This window comes from Pholcus phalangioides, unplaced genomic scaffold (assembly GCF_987345545.1).
Source record: "Pholcus phalangioides strain wild (caught in Gottingen) unplaced genomic scaffold, Ppha-v1.0 ptg000005l_1, whole genome shotgun sequence".
Taxonomy (NCBI): Eukaryota; Metazoa; Arthropoda; class Arachnida; order Araneae; family Pholcidae; genus Pholcus; species Pholcus phalangioides.
In genome coordinates this window covers 6,377,560-6,397,324 of record NW_028301598.1, presented here as the reverse complement: position 1 = coordinate 6,397,324, position 19,765 = coordinate 6,377,560, and the positions used below count along the sequence as shown (strand labels likewise).

At 38.4% G+C, this 19,765-nt stretch overlaps 1 protein-coding gene across 1 annotated transcript in view; it reads right to left on the bottom strand.

The window, feature by feature from the left end:
• The window catches only part of cdi (serine/threonine kinase), an 86,655-nt gene extending 68,280 nt beyond the window's left edge, over positions 1–18,375 (bottom strand). The window contains exons 1-2 of the mRNA XM_089232202.1: positions 18,145–18,375; positions 12,290–12,662 (exon numbers count right to left, since the gene is read on the bottom strand). Coding sequence (XP_089088328.1) covers positions 12,290–12,565 — 276 coding nt within the window. The 5' untranslated portion in view covers positions 12,566–12,662; positions 18,145–18,375. The remainder of the gene's footprint in view (positions 1–12,289; positions 12,663–18,144) is intronic.
• Between the last annotated feature and the right edge of the window lie 1,390 nt (positions 18,376–19,765).

Sequence of the window (19,765 nt, the reverse complement as noted above, 5' to 3'; positions counted from 1 at the left end):
CGTAAGATACTGAACATTATGTTGAACCTCTTACTAAACTTGTTTTTCGTATTATTACTGTATCCGTATTAATACTCGTATTATTCGAGGAATTTACCTACAAGAGCATTGAATCAGCGGATACTTTATTACAAAATTGTTTAAATAATTTATGAAGCCGAGCTGCTGCTTCCGTTTTCGAAGGTAAAAAAAAGGGAAAAAAAATATCAAGCATGATTTCGAGAAACCATAAAGTAACTCTAACATCAGGAATTACTTGAGATCCGAAATACAGTCACAAGTTCGTGAACACTTTTCCGCAATTTACGTGAAGCCACTTACTCAACTAGCATGTAAGAGAGTTGAGAGAAGTGCAAGAAAAAGAAAACCGTGTAGGTATTAACATAGTCTCTTCGTCACGACGACGACGACAGTCCTACCAGTTCCGCTCTTGACCTTTGCCACGCTTTTGTGGCTAATAAGTGCAGAAACGTGCCCGAGGACTTCTAGAAGGTGTATTAAAAAAACGAATGGATGACAGAAGATACGTGGAAAGAAAAAAGTAAAGTTGAGGCAAACTACTATGCATTCACACGCACAAAACGATGTATGTATATGAAGGCATACCTTCGGAATAGTAATAAGAATCCTCGTGTCATATCCCTGGAAAATACATAAGAAGTACAAAGTCACGGACAAATTCTAATCCAGAACGTGAGCTAGCTTCTTTGAAGAGAACACTTCTAACCAATTCGTGCGCGAGACGGAACCTAGAAAACACTTCAGAAATGCCGATAAGTTTATACTGGAAGAAGCAGAAATCGTTTTGAGAGATACGACACGTACAATTTGAAAAGGATTATGTTATCCTGCTAAAAAAAAGAGAAAAAAAATCGCGTATGTTTTGCTTGAGAACACGAATCATGAACCTCTACCTTCTGCATTTTACAATTAAATGCAATACCACCAGTTCTGACATTACATGGTGGTAGTGGCGTATCCATTTACAGGCCGAACGTTTACGTGCGTGACAGATTCTAACAAAACTGCGGATCTCTACACGAGTTTATGTACGATATACGATGCGGTACCTTGTACGCGATGTAAATTTGTTTTGAATGGCATGTATATGTCGCGGTAAATATGAAAAATCGGTGATTGTGAATAATCGCCGGATTTTTATAGGTGATTATGCATAATCAATAATTACCGGATTCACATTTATCAAAACATAGCATGTTATGTATGATTTTATACAACGAAAAATTCGCCTATTCATCATGAAGCACAAATCATCGATCTATTGTGCTTCAAAAATCATTAAATTATGCAATGATCCACGAACGAATCCAATCAAGAAATGACGCATCCGATTTTTCGTTGAGATTCACTCACATCCAGCAATAGACTGATATACGACGTTCTGTATCAAAATGAAAATTCACTTTGAAAACAGCCGCTGTGTTGGCGAGTGGTCATAGTGACGAACTCGTATCGCGAGGACCCCACTGGTGACAGTGGTCGTAGGCTGAAGGTTTTCTGTGGTTTCCAACCTCGAAGCGTGAATGCGACCCAATCTCCCCGTTAAAAAGTCTCGCCACCGAGAGCAACAGACCTACAACAGTGCAAAAATTCAATCCTTACACTTCATAGTCTTAAAAATAAATGGCAGCACTAAAATCACGCACAACACTGGATACGCCCACAGACTGTTAGGTACACATGCACACTTCCGGCACAACTCATTCGGTACTAAATTTCCGATGGCGATAGACCGGAGCTATGCTCGGTTTGACAGGAAGTCAATGAAACACACATCATTCATTGTAACGATTCCTGTATGAGCCTACCCATATGTGGAAGAATTTGAACTTAGATCGCAAGCACCACCTCAATTCCGGAAGGGCTATTGCAGTATGAGAAATTCGATCCAATGCATAACAAATACGCAATCCTTATCATTCTTTAAGTTAAACGTACTAAAAAAAAAATCAACAGAAGAGAAGCGGGAGTCTCGCCAGGTATAACAGATACATACAGTATATGTATGTCAACCACGTCTATTAAAAAAAATAAATAAAAGGGGGCAGCAATCCAAGACAAAGAGACACAATTCCATCAAATACCCAACTCACGCGACCTTCTTTCTTTACTTTTTACTGTCCCCTTCTCGAGTAGCTAAAAATATACGCTTTCGTTTAGTTTAACGTGAGAGCCGTTTTTCCCATCTTCATCATTGGACGAGGAAGAATTAAAGTTTAAAAAAAAACCTAATCCTGCCTCCACTCCTATTCTTTTTTAGAGTGAAACGGACCAAATCAAGCGGAGATATCTTTCCTCTCGATCTTGTTTGGTGAATCTAACGATGATGGACAGAATCGCCACACACTCACCAACTACATTATTTACTCCCTTTTAATGCGACGATCCTTCTTTGTGCAAAGTGGAGCAGGTATTAAAAGAAAAAGCTGCGTGGTCGGTAACAGTCTGGATGACTTTTATCCTCTCGAATGGAATGACTCTACGAATAGGAGTAAAAAAAAAACCGCGACTGATCATTTAAGACGACTTCGAAGTGGTATCATGAAGAGAGGGTTATTGCTGTGATTGACCCGCTTGGTCCAGAAACGGTGCCATTATCTTCACCCGAGCAGCATTTGAAATGACCGGCTTGATAGCTCAGAAAGACACACAAAGCAGACGTGCCGCCCGCAATTCATCTCGGCACGATGAAGGGGGAGGAGGGAAATCTTGAAATGTGTTTTTGATCCAGTTTCGGGGAATGGAAAACCATATAAATACTGAAGAAAAAGTAAAAATATGAAAAAATATATAAATTCTAGAAAAAGCTACCCGCCAACTGAACAACAAGCTTCTGCACTTAAATCTGGTTTGAACCCAAGAAATCATAAATTACACTCGGCGGTTAAGCGATACGAATACGATACTCTTCGTGCATGGTTCCCAAAAAGTGTGCAAATAGATCTGTCAGGGCTGTCACGAGCTATTTCGGAGATAAAATTGTATGGAACGAAGTTAGGGCTGTGATTCCCAATCTGAAGCAGTTTATCCTCTCTATAGAGTGCCGTCGAAATGCTGGCAGAGAAGTTTGGGGATTTTTAATATTCTTTGTCTCATTCCCAAGTGTTGAAATCAACATGAACGGTCTACAAATTCCTGCACCAGCTGCCAGTCACATTGATAATAATGATAATAATCAAATTTCGACACAGGGCCGTCATTTCAACTTTTTCCAGGGGGAGGGGGGGGGCAAAGAGCATGTACTAAAGGTACGCATATATATATACCATTTGTAGTGTATTTTCAAAAGCCGGGGGGGGGGGGGGGCGACGGGCCTGCATTTCGATAACTGATAGCAGAGTTGAGCACCAAACTAAGAAAGAAATTCACACGGATTTTTCACCTAAGGAATTTACATTAAAGACTGTTGGTTGCCATATCATTCGCAATCGCATTTCTAAAGGACAGAAACAAAAGTAACAGTGACAAAAGCTCATGCGTAACTAGATGTAGCAACACGCTCACCGAAATAGTTACTTTTCAACAAATTATTCACTATCCGATGTGGCCGAAACGAAAAAAAAAATGTTATTACATTATCAACAACTAACAATAGCTGTTTTAATTAACGACAATGAGGACAAACGACAAATTCACGGTTAGAGTGACGCAATGAAGGCCGTCCACACAGACAATTTTTTTCCCCCCAGAGGTAATAGTCGAAGCACAAAGTAACACGCTCTCGTTTGTGCTCGTCGGCAAAGCTCACCAAACCATGAAACTGACCAAAGAAAATAACAGAGGAATATAGAAGAGAAAGGAAAAAAACCTGGTGAATTGTGCGTGTAACACGCGTGCGAATGAAAATAGCGTAGTGGATCAATTATAGTAATAAGCGTTATTGTCTACAAAGTGGCCGCGTAACGACGCACAAACAGCGGATTAGAAGCGTCCCTTCAGGTAAATTACAACCTTCAAGCTAAAAAAATGGGGGAGGGCCGACAAAGACCTAAAAAAAGAGTAAAAAGATATACATTGGGACAGACAGTACACCGATACGGCTACGACACAATGGCGAAAAATAACTTTGCGACTTTTCTTTTTTTATTCTCCCACGTAATCATATCAATTTAACTCTCAATGTCATTCAAGTGATGCAACAGCAAAAGCACAAAGTAAGTGAAGCTCTAACATCACCATAACTAGCAGGTATATGAAGTCACTACAAAGAATACCAAAGAGTTCTCGAGCATAAAGAGCACATTCGAACATAATGACGTAATTGCTGAAAACATTTCCGGGGAAGTACACAATATTGAAATGTAGATCCTGAACAGCAGCATCATTTTTAAAGTTTTGTTTACATCAAAGCTGAACACCAAATGTCATTATCAACCTGTCCAGAAGAGAAGCAAAATCATTTTCGGCTCAGAACGGTCACAGGGCACATTCGAAAGAGACTGATCGATAAGATTCGTCTACATACCTACAACAGCGTTTCCTAACCGTCGAATTGGGTACTCGAATAGATAGAAAATTTTCGATCTTTTTAACTTTGAAATAATTTATATGTCCAAGAGACACCTACAATTGATGTAGAAACCACATCCATACATATACATATAACATCCATATATAATCTGATTATCCCTTGGAAAAATTGCCATATGTTGAGGAGCCCTTGAAGTCATATAGGGCGGGGGCAAATCCTGGAGCCGTCATCTAAGATAAAATCTTTGTCAACCCCCGGCCAGGATTTCTCACAAGCTCCTCCTGAACAGCAAACTTACCGTTCTGTATAAAAAAAAGATAATTTTTCCCCACGACTTTCGGGATAGAACCTTGTTAATCCCATGCTTGAATCATTCGCTATGTTCTATGAAAAACGTCTTCGGCTAACAGTATTTAGAAGAGCCGTGAATCTCAGCTGATATCCAGTGGCTGAAGAAGAGCACACACACATGGTCACTCTGGCATATGCTTAAGCTCAGAAACGAAACGAAAATGAATTTGAATGAGGTAGTTTACTCAAGATATCGAGCAAAACCTAATGAACATGATATCAGACGTTGAGCACTATCAGGTGAACACTACGGTGTTGCTCGCAAGCAATAGGTTGAAGACGCCTCTCTTAAGAAATCATTGAAATAATATCAATGCTATACGAAACCCTTAAAGCAGTGTTTCCCAATTTTTTGACGACGCGAACCCCTCCCCTTTTGTGAAATCAAATTCATTGCGGACTCCCCTATAAAGGTTAAATCTCCACGGACCACCTGCAGCAAAAGTAACAATTTGGAGCAACCCCTCTCCATAAATTCCAAAATGTATCATTTCGTGTAACTTGCATATCGAAAAAAAAAAAATTTGACAGCACTAAATGCAATGTTAGTGAATGAAAATTACACAGCGGACTCCTTACAAAGTGACCCCGTGAGTACTGATATTCACACACACACACACACACAAAGCTACCATTTCTTCTTTTTTTTCAAATTGTGAGTGAAGTGTAATTATTGAATATTTGAACTGTTCTAAGCCAGTTGCTGTCTGTGGCGAAACTTAACGGCTCACATTGGGGCCTCGACGTTGGGAACCACAGAAAACCAACTTCTGTGGACCACCACTATGGCGACGGCGGATTCGAAACCGCCACAGCGACTGATTCTTAAACTATGGGTCACGACCAAAACTTGATTCGTGGGTGCTTCTGTGATGGGTCATACAAATCCACTTAGTCCTGCCATAAATGCACTTATTGCGTCACTGGTTTCACAAATTCTGCAAAAACAAGCAATCCTACGGGTCGCAAAGATGATTGTTAATTTTTGGTAACGGCTGAAAAAAAAGTTAAGAACCAGTCTTAAAATCATATTCTCTACAATATTTATTATAACTTACTTTTACACCACTATTCGTTACATTTTTCTCGTAACCCCGGTGGGAAAAAGCTGGCCGAAAAAGTATCTGAAATAGTTAATATTTAAGAAACGACATTCGTAAAATTGACTTTTGGCCACAGGTTTGTAATTCTACGCGCCTCACCTCAATGGCATGATTTTGACTAAGCATTCATTGTAAAGGAGTACGTACAATCACTGCACCGAGACCCAGTTACAATCAATCACTTGCTCGCTGTGGTTTCAAAGAGAAGACATTACTCGCCTAAATACATTTCAGATGTGACAAAAACAGAAAATTTTACTCCACACGGAGTAAAGGAGGAGAGGTTGTTGCTTTGGCTCGGTCCCGTGGTGACAACAGTGGCACTCGGCCAACGAGAGGAATAGGAAGTTTTCTTCTCTTCATTTTATGTAACGCGATGCCACACAAACAACCTCCAAAAATAAGCTTTCGTTTGTTCTATTACAAGGGAGTGAAGGAGAGATCACATAGCTGTCACACGGTTACAGGTAACCAGCAGCAGTAGCTAACGTGTACACAGCTGGCAAAGGATTATTTTCGTGGACGGTAGCAGATTTTTCTCAATTACATTTTCCACAACAAAAAAAATTCTGTATTCAATATACCTATTTTTTCACTTCAGGAAACTCGTAGCACAGAAAACACCTTGAGAATACAGTATCGGTCCAAAAACACAAATTCGAATACTTTTTTTCAACTTTGCCACCACAAAATTTCCCCCCTTTCAAATTGGCCCTGGGCTGTACGGGCCGGCAATGCTCTTCAGTGTCCCGGGTGAATGGCGGTAACTTTTCCCGTCGACCTAAGTGAGGCGATTCCAAACTCCTTAGGGGTTACGAGAATGGGCAGTCTTTAGACGCTTGAATCGTGTTGAACCTAAGGATTTTTGTGGGGGCGGGGGCAAACATAATTTTGCCACCCCCATCACTGTATAATTTGATAATTGTATAACCCTTTAAGCAGGGCTGGTGAAAGAAACGTGTATTTTTGGTTTCAATAGCATTAAAAACAATAAATTTCTGAAAAATCATTAAAACTTCTAATAATTATTAGGCCACTTTGACATTTTTTTGAAAAAAAACCACATCATCTTACACCATTTAAAGATATACCACCAGAATGTAACCACAAGAATAGGAAAATGTAAGAATGAAACATTTTGGCTAATAATGAACCACTATGATATTTTTCAGGGGAAAAAATTATATTTAGGTAATTTTTATGCGATTTTTTTGAAAAAAACCAGACTTGTTTTACAAAAAAAGTCACTTGGTTAAAACCGTGGTTTAAACCAAACAACCCTGCCTTTAAAAACAGGAAATTTTTGAAAACATTGTCAAGTATTTCATCCACACGATCATTCGGGCTTAAAAGGGATAGCGTGTTTTTGTTCCATGGGCGGAGATCGGGGGGGGGGGGGGGGCATGGGTGGCATTGCCCCCCGCGTCAAAGGTGGAGTTGACTGATCTAATGTACATATGATTTGACATCATCGTGCCCCAGCAATAATGACTGTGCCCCCCCCCGCAGACTTCCAGGTCTATCTCCGCCTATGTTTTGTTCCCAACTACAATTTGCCGACCGGGGCAGCTACCCTCTTAAGAGCACACCAACTTGTGAACCATGAGCGATAACCATCTTTGACCCACAGAGTGAAAAACTGAACATCTAAAATTTTACGACCCTCTAAATGCTATGCCCTTAATATTATGTGCTATGCTATAGAGTGTATACAGTATATCTGTCATGATAATATAGGGTACGGACATCCTAACAGCTGAAATACAAATGTAGGAAACATGTAGTTCATTCAGTGCGTTGTCCAAGAAATTTTATAAGATACTACGGTAGCTATAATACCCAGCATTGTGCGGATTTTCTTCAATTACTGGGAGGATTGAAAAAGTAACAAACCATTGTAAAGGCATATGCAATGCATGTCTGGAATGCATTGCTAGGGAACCACGGTAACCAAAGTAAGCATTCCGAAAGTAATTGTTGAGGCTCAGAAACCATTGTTGCCAGATCGATTTTTGCCCATTTCGGGCATTTGACCAGCTCTAACGAACTTTTAAATTAGCCTATCATTTAATCCGGGTCCTGTTTTGTATATTTGCAGAATTTGGCAACAATCTGTCTGAAATTGTAGATTTGTATAGAGAATGGACACACAGAAAATCAGTTTCATATATACAGATTTTAAAGTATTAGATCCTTTGAAAAATGAAGCATTTAAATCTGTAGGGATAGGCTTACACCTCCAAGCAGTAGACTGTTCCAAAGAGAGAACACTTGATCGAGATGTGTCATGTCCTTTTGAGAAAAATGGAGTTGTGTTGAGATTTGACTTTCTAAGGGTGGTATTCACAGACATGATTTAAACTATTAGCCACAATTTTAAGACAGGAAATCAACAAGGATTGCAAAATTCAGGTTTTACACCAATCCATGTTGATATCCAATCCAAAAATTGTATAGCTACAGTTTAAACAACATCGGTGAATACCACCCTAAATCTGAGTTGTATTCGAAGTAAAATGACAAAAAGCCATAGTCCATCATTTTTTAGGACAACCATTTTCCACTCCTTAAGTGGGTCAAAAAATTCACCAGTTAATACGATAAAAGAAAGATTTTCTTAAATGTCCAATTGCAAGATGTAAAAGTTATGCACGTGACACATGTCGATGATCATAAATTTCAACAATTTTTCATATTGATCAAAACCAATCCAGTATAACAAAGTATGGTCCTCTTTCTAGTTAAGACACCAAAACATGAAAATAATAAAGGTATGTTTTGCAAAGGGTAATATGACATCTGTACTACGTTATTTCAAATAGCAATAAATATGCATCAGGATGATTGATATGCAGACTAAAAATCCAGTCATAGCAGGTGGGATGAAAACCGCTTGAAAAATGTGGTATAAAATATGAGATGAAGCAATACATTTCCATTAAACTGATAAAATGCAAAAGCAACTTAATTCATCATTGGAACTATGAATCATGAGATTTCAATGACAAATAACCAGATCGAAAAATTAATATGAATACAAGAATGAAGGATGATAAATCGGGAGACCTTTTTTGTCTAATAAAGTATTTACTTCATGATCAATTCTCTTTAATTTTTACCAAATGTTTCTCTTTTATTTTTTGCACATTGTTTCTTTCAACATAGTTTGCATCAGACACATGAATGACATGGTCATTCACTTTAAAATGGGACATCTGAGAGTGCATAGGGCTCTAACAATGAAGTGGACCCATAGGAAAAATTCTAAATTTCTCGAACACTACATTTATGCTGTTCGTCACGCCAAAATCGTCAAATATTGCTTTTCAATATAAAAATTCCCATTGGAAATGCATCTGATAATTGCACGTAGTGTTTAAAATGATTACGTTATACGAAGAATAAATACTCAATATGATTATAAAATAATTTTCTACTCTCCACAGAATTATTTTGTGGACAATAAATATTTTTTTCCTCGTAAAATATACAATTTGAATAAAGCATAGCATAAACACTGAAGGGAAAACTATGGAACTATTCGATATTCTTAAATTCAAGATAATTCTCGACCTCCCAAAATTTCTTGAACTGCTTATATGTGTGTGTGGATGGAAACATCTGAAATACTCAGACTGTAACAAACAAGCCAAAAAACTCGCAACCAATCAAGCTGTTCCAGTTCCCCTGATGATTAATTACTGTTCAAGATACAAATGATACATGTACAATAAAACTCGGGACTTGACAAATTGAAAATATTTTGAAACCAGCCAAATTTCTTGGGAGCCAATCAATTTTTGCTTTAAAAATTAGGGAAAAAATCATTTTGGATGACTTTTCCACAAATGGTGGAGAGAGAAATTTTTGCCTCTTTCATGTTAAAAATTTAAACCATCTTTTGAAAAAAAATAAAAAGATATCAAATAAAAAAATATTGAAATCATTACAATAAAATGCATGATTAACAGCCATACTTCAATATCTGAATTTCTGATAGCATTGACCATACTCATGAAAGTGACGAAAAACTAAACAAATGTACAGCAGTAAGACCCATTTATAACAGTCAGAAAAAACAGTGAAAATATTTATCATAAGTGAATTTATATCCGCACCAGCTCGATAAGCAATACAAAATTCACGAAAAATAGAACTTTGTTTCATGTGAAAACTTGTAATATCTATGCTCATTATAAGCGAGTCCAACTGTGTTTGTAGCCATGGCCCGCCCCCACAAGGGGTGGGCTGACAAGGCTCCAGCCCTGGGGCCCAGTGTGATTTTAATCACTTTTTTGTTTTTTCACACTATAAATTCATCATAAAGGAGCCCCCGTGAAAGTCTGGTCGGGGGACCCATAAAAGATCCCAGTCTAGGGGCCCTGTTTCAAGATGTCGGGGACATGTTTGTAGCTCACCCCTACAGTAACAGAATAAGTTGAAAACCAGAATTAAAACCAGATCTCGGCACGCTCATACAAAAGTGAATTTTTTTTTTGTTTGATTCTATCATATCTTTGATGCATTTCATAGCATGGCTTCTAAATAGCTCTTCTTTCAGGATAAATGATTTTTCGGGGCACACAGGGTTTGTAAATATCGTGATATTATCAAAAATATCCAATATTTTAATGTATATCAGATATTTTTAAATATATATATGATATTTTCCATAGAATAGTTAAAATATACTTGATAACGAATGTTTTCAGGCTTGATGTAAATGCAAACTAATAGTAAGAACATATCCCTAAAAACATTCATATATGATATTTATAAATTTTTGCGTATTTTACATAACCTTTTACATTTAACATCGAAATTGTGATCTGATATTTTTCATAGAATAGTCGAGCTATTGCAGTCATTGGCATATGAAAAGGGGGGTTTGGGGTTCTAACCCCCCCCCCAAGCCGAGATTATAGTGTTATTTTGCAGGAAAAAATGTAAACCCCCCTCCCCCCTTGAGAAAATTGTGTACGCCTATGAATTGCAGTTTATAAATGTTTTCACAAATGGTATAAACTAAAATTTAGAATATTTCACACTTGACAAAGATTTACATTTGGTAATTATTAATAAGTTAATAATTAGTTAAATTAATCATTTAGTGAAGTAGATAAAATGGTAGGTAGGTAGAAGAAGTGGGTAAAATGATATTTTTTTGAAAAAAACTATACTTTATCTTGACTTAAAATACCAGTTGATTCTCAGCTCAAAATAGAAAACCATTCTCAACAGAAAATATCAAACCATTCTCAACAGAAAATATCAAACCATTCTCAACAGAAAATATCAAACCATTCTCAACAGAAAATATCAAACCAATCATAGCCGAAAATATCAAACCATTCAATTGAAAATATCAGCCCATTCTCCACTGAAAATATCAGAACATCAACTGAAAACAGCAAACCATCCTAGATTAGAAAATATCAAACCATTCTCGACTGAAAATATTAGTCCATTTGTGGCTAAAAATAACAAAACATCCTCGACTGAGAATATCAACTCATTCTTGACAGAAAATATCTACTCATTTGAGGCTGGAAATATCAAACCATTCTTAGCTGAAAGTATGAAATTATACTCAATTGAAAATGTCAGCCCATTTTTGACTGAAAATCTCAGCCATTTACAACTGAAAATGAAGGCCCTAGTGGGGCTCGAAAATCATGGTGCTGAATTTCATCCTGTAGAACACCTATGGACATAAGAGCCCAGATGAGCCTCATACATTCAGGTGGCCTTGGTTCTATGTAAGGCCATCTTGCTAACACGAGGAGCCCCTTATCTGGTTGGAAGTACCTGCCTACCAATACACTGCACTTATTTTCAAAAAACATTATCTGATCTTATTATGATGAGACTGCCTATGCACTCAGGTGCGCTTGTGACACCCGGGATGTGTCTGGCTAGGGCTCTTGCGTTAATATGGCAATGGTTTTTGTGGGCACTTCTGCTGGATTCTAAAACTAGTCACACCTTTTCCTTCATATTTCACTTACAATCTTTATTTCTTCACAGCTGAAATTTTTTTTCTCACAGCTCTATCGTCGTCTCCTTGGTGGACTTTCATGGATCCTCCCTTCAACTTCATTTCCACCCGTGGCCCAATTGGAATATCTCAAGACCACAAGAGGGCCATACGGCCCCAGGTTGAGAAACTGCCATAGAGGACATTCGAATTTTCTAAACAGTGGCCCAGTAAGAAAATGATGTGTTATCCGAGTGGCCCGATAACAAAATTTGACTGTATTCACTCTAAGGATGATGCAAGTTTGAAAGTAAGGGAAAAAAACATTCAAGTTGAATAAAAATTTAAAAAATATAATAAAAGTACCTTGAAAACTTCTGAAAAAAATCCAGATCCTATTTTCTCACAGGTGAAGTCATCTAAGCGGTTGAGCGCAGCCACAGCGTAACGCAAGGCCTCACAGGAGGATCCAGGCACACAAGACGCTAAGGCACCACCCGCATACTTGCCACTGATCGCTGTATTCCTTTTGCAACTCAGGCTTTTCATATCACTACAAGGCATTAGAGTTTTTGTATGATTGGAGGCTGCACGCGAGGATTCCAAATGACTACTATAAACAAGGGCTTCTCCAACAGACATAACGCAACAAAAAAAAAGTTTATAAATGTTCAGGTAACAAAAGGTAATATTGTATTGTATCGAACTGGATAACCCATTGCTGGAGAAGCTGTACTACCTGAAAAATAAAGACATTCATATTATATTTATTTATTCAATGAACAATTCAATACCTAATTCATCATTAAGAAACTAAAGGTTTGCACTGTAAATGAATGGCGTTATCCATTCCTATATAAATTTACTGTTTAAGGCAGAACTTGACAAAAAACATGAATGAAAAATTGGCAATAGGTAACTTGACTTTTTATTTACGAAAACTGAGCCAAAATCTGTGGAAAGAATAAAACTATCAGAAATTATGTCAGAGTGTCCGCTAGGATCAAAAGTGGTCCCTAAGTCCCGGACAGGTGAAAGAATACTCTATTTCAAATACATTTTGTCTGGAAAAAACTTAGTGCCCATGAAATTTTGCTTGCGTCTAAATTTTTCTCACTTGTTAAGTCCTGGTCTAAGAGATATATTGAGGGTAAAAACAAGGCCATAACTAGATTTAGGCAGCAGAGACAAGCATGTTTCTCCTGTGTAATGTAGGAGGAGTCGATTAAAAGGTTAATTCAGAGCTCTCTCTCATGTCATGCCAAGGCACAAGACTCGCCTATTACTCCGAAGACAATGCACTGAACACCTAGTACACCTACTGTAATAAAATATAATTCAGTCCTCGGTAGACACACTGTTCTGTGTTTTCTAGATACAGGGGATACTGACACACTCGTAATTTATTCCAGAACTCATCACAAGTGCAGAATCGACAGGGAGACAATCTTATGAACGTTTTCAATAGCTGGCTGATGCAAATATATATCTAGGAAAGAAAATTAAACTGCCCTTGCGGGAAATCGAACCCATGTCCTTTCACTTTCTGGGTTCCCTTAGACCACTAGAATACAGAGGCAATAAATTTCTCAATTTTTCCTTGGAGCTCGTGTGCACTGAAAGGGACCATGGATGGTCGTACCTAACTCAGGCCAAAGCTCATAATTGCTGACACTGCATCAGATGGCAACTTATTCACGGATGATGTCACTCTCCACTATCCATATGAAGATTTTTAACAACTGGCTGATGCAAAGATATAGTCGAATCCTGTTTTAACAAACACTTATCTAATCCCCCAGATAAGTTTATATAGGAACAATGCAAAAAACCTAGAATTCCTTTATAACGAAATTGCATTATAATGAGGTGATTTCTCTGGTCTCTTGGAGTTCATTGGATTCGGCTGTACTTAGGAAAGTGAGAGAATTCAACTGCCCTTGTGTGCGGGGAATTGAACCCACATCCTTTCACTTTCCGGGTGAACACACACAAACTCCAAGGAAAGATTAAGATAATCGTTACCTTTGTAGTCTAGTGGTCTAGGGCATTTACCGGGAAAGTGAAAGGACGTGGGTTCGATTCGCCACAAGGGCAGTTGAATTTTCTCACTTTCAAAATATATATTTGCACCAGCCAGCCTGTTGAAATGCTTAAATGCAATAATGATTATATATCTCGTATATCTAGAGCATTTGATCAACAAATCGTGGTGAGACGCTAAAAAAAGTGAGAGTTACCAGACGTCCTGTATGCACACACACACAGGATTCAAGAGCGTATGATACACTGAGCATGTGACCCAAGCGACAAAGTTAATTTTTTTTTGTAATTGCGATCCTGCATATTCTTCCCATTGACAACTTTTTATAAGAACAATTAGTGTTAATTACCTATTAACCAACAATTACAGTGAACAACAATAACCTATATAAAGATACTCAAACTCAAGGAATCAGAAGAACGTATCCTTACAAGGGGTTATAGTAATGGAATATTAATGCTATGTAAAATGCATTGAGACCACAGAGTAATTAATCAAATTCCGTTATAACGACACCTCAGCTATGTCAATAACTGGCAACTCCAGCTGATTCTCATGAGAATAATATCAATAAATTTTGCTTAAACACCATCAATGAAAAGCAATCACCGCAGATGTATAACAAATTTTTTCACCAATTTTTTTCTCATTGATGTTTTTCCAAGAAATTCTTCAGATTAGAGCTGATCTCGTCCAGCTAATGTTTGTCTCTTGGTCTATTTACATCTAACGTTGAAAAAAAAAGTTTTTGTTTAAAACTCTGACTCACTTGTTGATAGAACTTTACAAAAAATGTCTATATTTTGCCCTCCTCAACCTATGAAAATGTCCAGTTTCTTTAACGAGGTTTCTTTCAATTCCCGTTTGCTTGAATCAGGAATGAAAGTAATTCGCATGATTTATAAATTGTGTTACAATGCATGGGCTGCGGTATGCGCCATGTGTGCTGAGAAATTGTTTGAAAATTGTAACGTAACGTTCAGTAGTAATCGTTTCTCGCACGAAGAAGGGGCCGATAATGCCTCTGGCGCATACCGCAGCCCATGCAGTAACTTTAGACGAATGCAGTGGTTTCTCTTCACACAAATGAGGATTTTCGGAACCCCAAAATCTCGTTTTTATTTTTTTTAAATTTTTAAAAATTTTTTAAAAAAACTAAATTTTCGAAATTTCTGTACGACATTCTTACATTTTTGCTAATAAACGTACCGTTTACCGCATAATTCTATTGATCTTTGTTGTAGAGATATTTAATTTTGAAATAAGGGCTTATTCGCTGATCACCCTGTATCTCATCAAAAAAACTTCAATCTCTGTGATAACAACACCTCACTTATAACGACAGAATTTTATGGAATCTTCTATGTCATTATAACCAAGTTTGACTGCCATTGCTCTGCATTCTGACACCATAATGGGATATAAGAAACTATTTTTAAAGGCGTCCCAGGTTCCATCAGTAAATTTGCAAAAGAGGTTCCAGATTTCTCAGACTAATTTGGGCACAGTAGCCTAGGTCGATAAGACACTCGCCTAAAATACCAAAGGATGTTTAGAGGTGTCGCGAGTTCAATACCTGGTTCATCCTTGTCAGAAAACTTTCCTGACACAGGGGTACAACAGGTTTCTCAGACACATGATCTGGCCATCCTACTCCTAGTTGAGAGAACACCTATTCTCAATCAACCTCTATAAACTACAGCTAAATACAATAATCAATAAGCAGTATTTCCAAAAGTGTGAATAGCAACTCCCATCACAGGATGTCATGACAAGCTGGGAATATTGACGTGAGTCTGTCTATGCTCTGGAATGGTTCTTTTATGAATACACAATATGTACTAGACTAAGGTTTTATGAGGATTCTTTGTTAAATAGCCCTGGGAAGCCAATGGAGCTCATGGATAAGCATTGAATAGGGTAAGGAAGAGCTAAGTTTCCAGATAATTTGAGGTGCCAAAATTTTCGAAATTACTACTTGAAATCTCCTCCTTTTTTTTAAAGAACGAACTTGTCTTACTTTATCATGTTTGTTCTGTGAATGAGAACAATTTCAGTTTTAAATGTCTTGGTCCCTACCCTGGAGTCTTTGGTGTATCACCCAAATTTTTCACTCTCTTCGCTACTAAATTTATCGTGTGTGAATAAATAACATTCATATCAAGTCTTCTTCCAGCCTTCGTTGAAAAAAAGCCACTGGTCTTGACCCGGGCCCAACTTCTGCATAGGCAAGTGGGACATTTCTCCAAGGCCCACATAACTTTGAGGCGTGCACCGATCCGGAGATTGCCGCTCACTCCCCCCCCCCCCCAAGAGCCACAATATGAGGGGGGAAATTTATCCATCCCTTAAAATATTGGACAATTCAACAAACCTAAATAATAAATTTCCCCTCCCGACACCTTGACCTAGATCTGTGCCTACTTTGGGAGACCCCAAAATTCAAACATAAACTCCCTGACAAACCAAAAAAACATCTTCAAATATTGTTGCAAAGGACCTCTAATTCCTGTTTTGCCCAGTGCCTTTTCATGTCAAAAATGTAGTCTTGGCTGCTGTGAAATGAATTTAATTGAATTAAGAACCAAACAGCTAAACAAGTCATAATGCATAGGTCCACCCTAGCACGGCCCGAAGGACTAAAGTGAAAATATAGATCTGGTTCAAATTTTCCTGTTACTGGTGCTTTTGTAAGGTTTTCATTGTGATGCAGAGATTGCTGATAAAGCACCCATTGATGATTTTGTTTCGTCTCAGCTACAAGTCTCCACCTCTTTACAAAAGTTTCAAGTAATTTCAAGGTCTGGACTTCTGTGATTTGCTTTTGTGGACAAAATTTGCAGTAATTTTTTTCGTGCCCAAGTGGCATGGTGGTAAGATGCTCATCTACCACCGCAAAGATTGCTGTCACGGTCCCGGGTTTGAACCCAAGCGAGGATATGGATATTTTCCCCAATGAACTTGAGGCACCCACCAATAGACAGTGCCTTCATTTCCAACCCATCTCATTAATGGCAGTAAATTGCAATATGGCCAGAGTTGGTGTTTGGTGAAATAGCAAATTTTTTTCGGCACCAAAGAACATTTCTTTTTTGTAATTTTAGTGAGAATTGATTTTTTCAAAATCGCATTCAAATATACCAGGGGTTCTCAACCTTTTTCAGCCGTGACCCAAAATCTACAACAAAATTAACTCTTTGTGACATTTGGAACTGTTTGAACTTCAAAATTAGGGAAATCAATGATGCAATAAGTGAATTTATAACAGACTGAATGGATTTGAACAACACATATAGGAAGCCCCAGCGAATCAACTTTGAGGTCAGGACCCATAGCTCAGGAGCATCCCTTGCCTCAATAGGCAGCACGTTAATTTCATAGCTCAGGAGCCCCTAGCAGTGAAACAATTCATACGACCCTTTGAGGGAGCACCTGCAAACCAAGATGGTTTGGGTTATGATCCATAGCTCGAGAGTCCCTGGTTTCATTTTAATTGGTAGAGCCATCTCTATCATGGCAGGGGTTGGGGGTCTCAGGAAAAAACCTTTTCATCCGGGTGCCCATGATGCTCTGCAACCCTTCCCTCCACATCCAATGCAGTTTTCTTATTGCTTTCTCCTCCCCGTTCACTGAGACTCTACTGTAAATACGACTCAAATTATAGCAACAAATTGTCAACTGCTAATTAACATTCAGTTTTGTATTGGAATGGAGAGATGCCAGTTAAATTAAACAGTGGGGGTTGCATGCCATCTTAAGGCATGGGTCCACCCTGGCCCTCAAGAGAAAAGGGGCCTCACAAAAATGAGATCTAGTTGAAATTTACGAAAATTTGTCTTGTAGGGCTTCAGAAAAATCACTGGACCCGGGGGCCCATGATGCTCTCAAGACGGCTCTGGGGGGTGGGTGAACAGGGTCGCAACTAAAGGGGAGCACGCGGGTCTGGTGCCCCGAGCGCTGAACCAGAAGGGGCGCCGAATTCACCCTTAGACTGCTTCCTCTACATGCAAGGGGCGCCAAAACTCTGGCTTGCCCCGGGTGACAAAGTTGCGGCCCTGGCGGTGAATAATAACTGAAATATTGAAAAATCCCAATTCAGAAATTTAATGTAAAAAAAAACGCCCCCAAATCCTCACCGAGGCAATAATGATATAACATGATAGTGCGAATTAAATACCTGTTAACTTTAACCATTTCTCCGAGCAAGTCGTGATTCACAATATCCAATATATATTGAAATACGTCGAGGCACCGGCACCAAAAAGGATTCTTGGACGACAACGACAACTCTATTAAATAACTGACATGATGTCAACATCACAACCAACGAGAGACGAGTGTGTTTCCGCTACCTCCTTCTATCAGAGACAAGACCTGATTAGCGATGCGAACTTTAAGCCGATCTGCTACCGCCGGATCGGGTGGGAAAATGTTATAGGGGGCAGCACAAGCCGAAGGATTGACGAACGATCTTGACTTGACTTGAATGATTAATGTCCTCTATATCCGCTTGACGAATGATCGTCCGCAAAAGTCGAGTCGAAATCCGTAGGAAAAATACTCTACCGTTTTCGTGAGTCTGGACACGACATCACGCTGATGAAGTCATGGTTGGCAAAACTACGTACTACTAGGCTGAATACGTACTACTAGAGTATACGTATACGGGATATTGAGATTGCAAATACGGGAAAATACAGGACATCGCCAATTATCGCGAAAAATGACGCCAAAACCGAGCAAAGTTGCCAGATATTGTTAAAATTACGGTAAAATCACAATGGCGGGAAATGAAACGTTACTGCAAATTGCAGTGGATTAAAATGAATTTCACGAAAAAAACGTTCACCAAGACAAATGTGGGAGATAAATATTCTCATTTATAGTTGTAATTATCATAATATAGTTTATTAGTTGAAAAATAATTTCAATCTTCGACTTCAATAAAGAATAAAAATTCAAGTAAGCGTCGTGTAAAATACGGGAAAAACCGGGACACTTTTGCGAAAAAGTCGGGACGACCAAAAATACAGAAAATACCGGGACTGTCCCGGGAAATACGGGACGTATGGTCACCTTACGTACTACATATTTGGAACATGTAAGAAAATAGAATCACAATATACAATATGATAAGATGCAGAATTCGGAAAATCTTCAGTTGGCAGAAATAGTAAATTGCTATACTCCTGGTTCCCAGGATGCGAGGAACATATATGGCCGTCCTAGAGATACAATGATTAGGCCGTGGGTCATATAGTGCGTGACGGGTTGTAGATGGTGAGGTCTCTGGAGGTGATCGCGCTGTTTGACCTCCTATGTTTTTTAAAATTTTTTGTATTGTGTTTTGGCTTTTACTGCAGTTTTAGACTATTGGGTTTTTATTTTGGTCCTGATAAGTGGTGGAGGAATTTTTTATGGAGAATTGATTGTTTTTTTGTGTTTTTATTTAAAAAAAATTTAAATTGGGTTTGGTCCCTTCCATTTTTCCCTTGCGCAGACTTGTATTGCATGGTGTGCTCAATACTGTATTTTCCCGGCTGTACTTACACACACATAATACACACAATACACTGACATATCTTTTTTTCAGGTCAAAATGTGACCTATTAGTAAGGTCGGTAGAGTGGATCGAATCCATGGCATCGACACAAATCTGTCCATTCAGCTCAGCAGGCAAAACTACAATTGAAACCGAAAACCATAATTGGTGAAACAGGGTTCCAATGGGTAGTCATAGCCCATCAAACCCCCTTCATCATGACTCCGCCAATTCCTGTTGCAGTAGTGCGCATCGC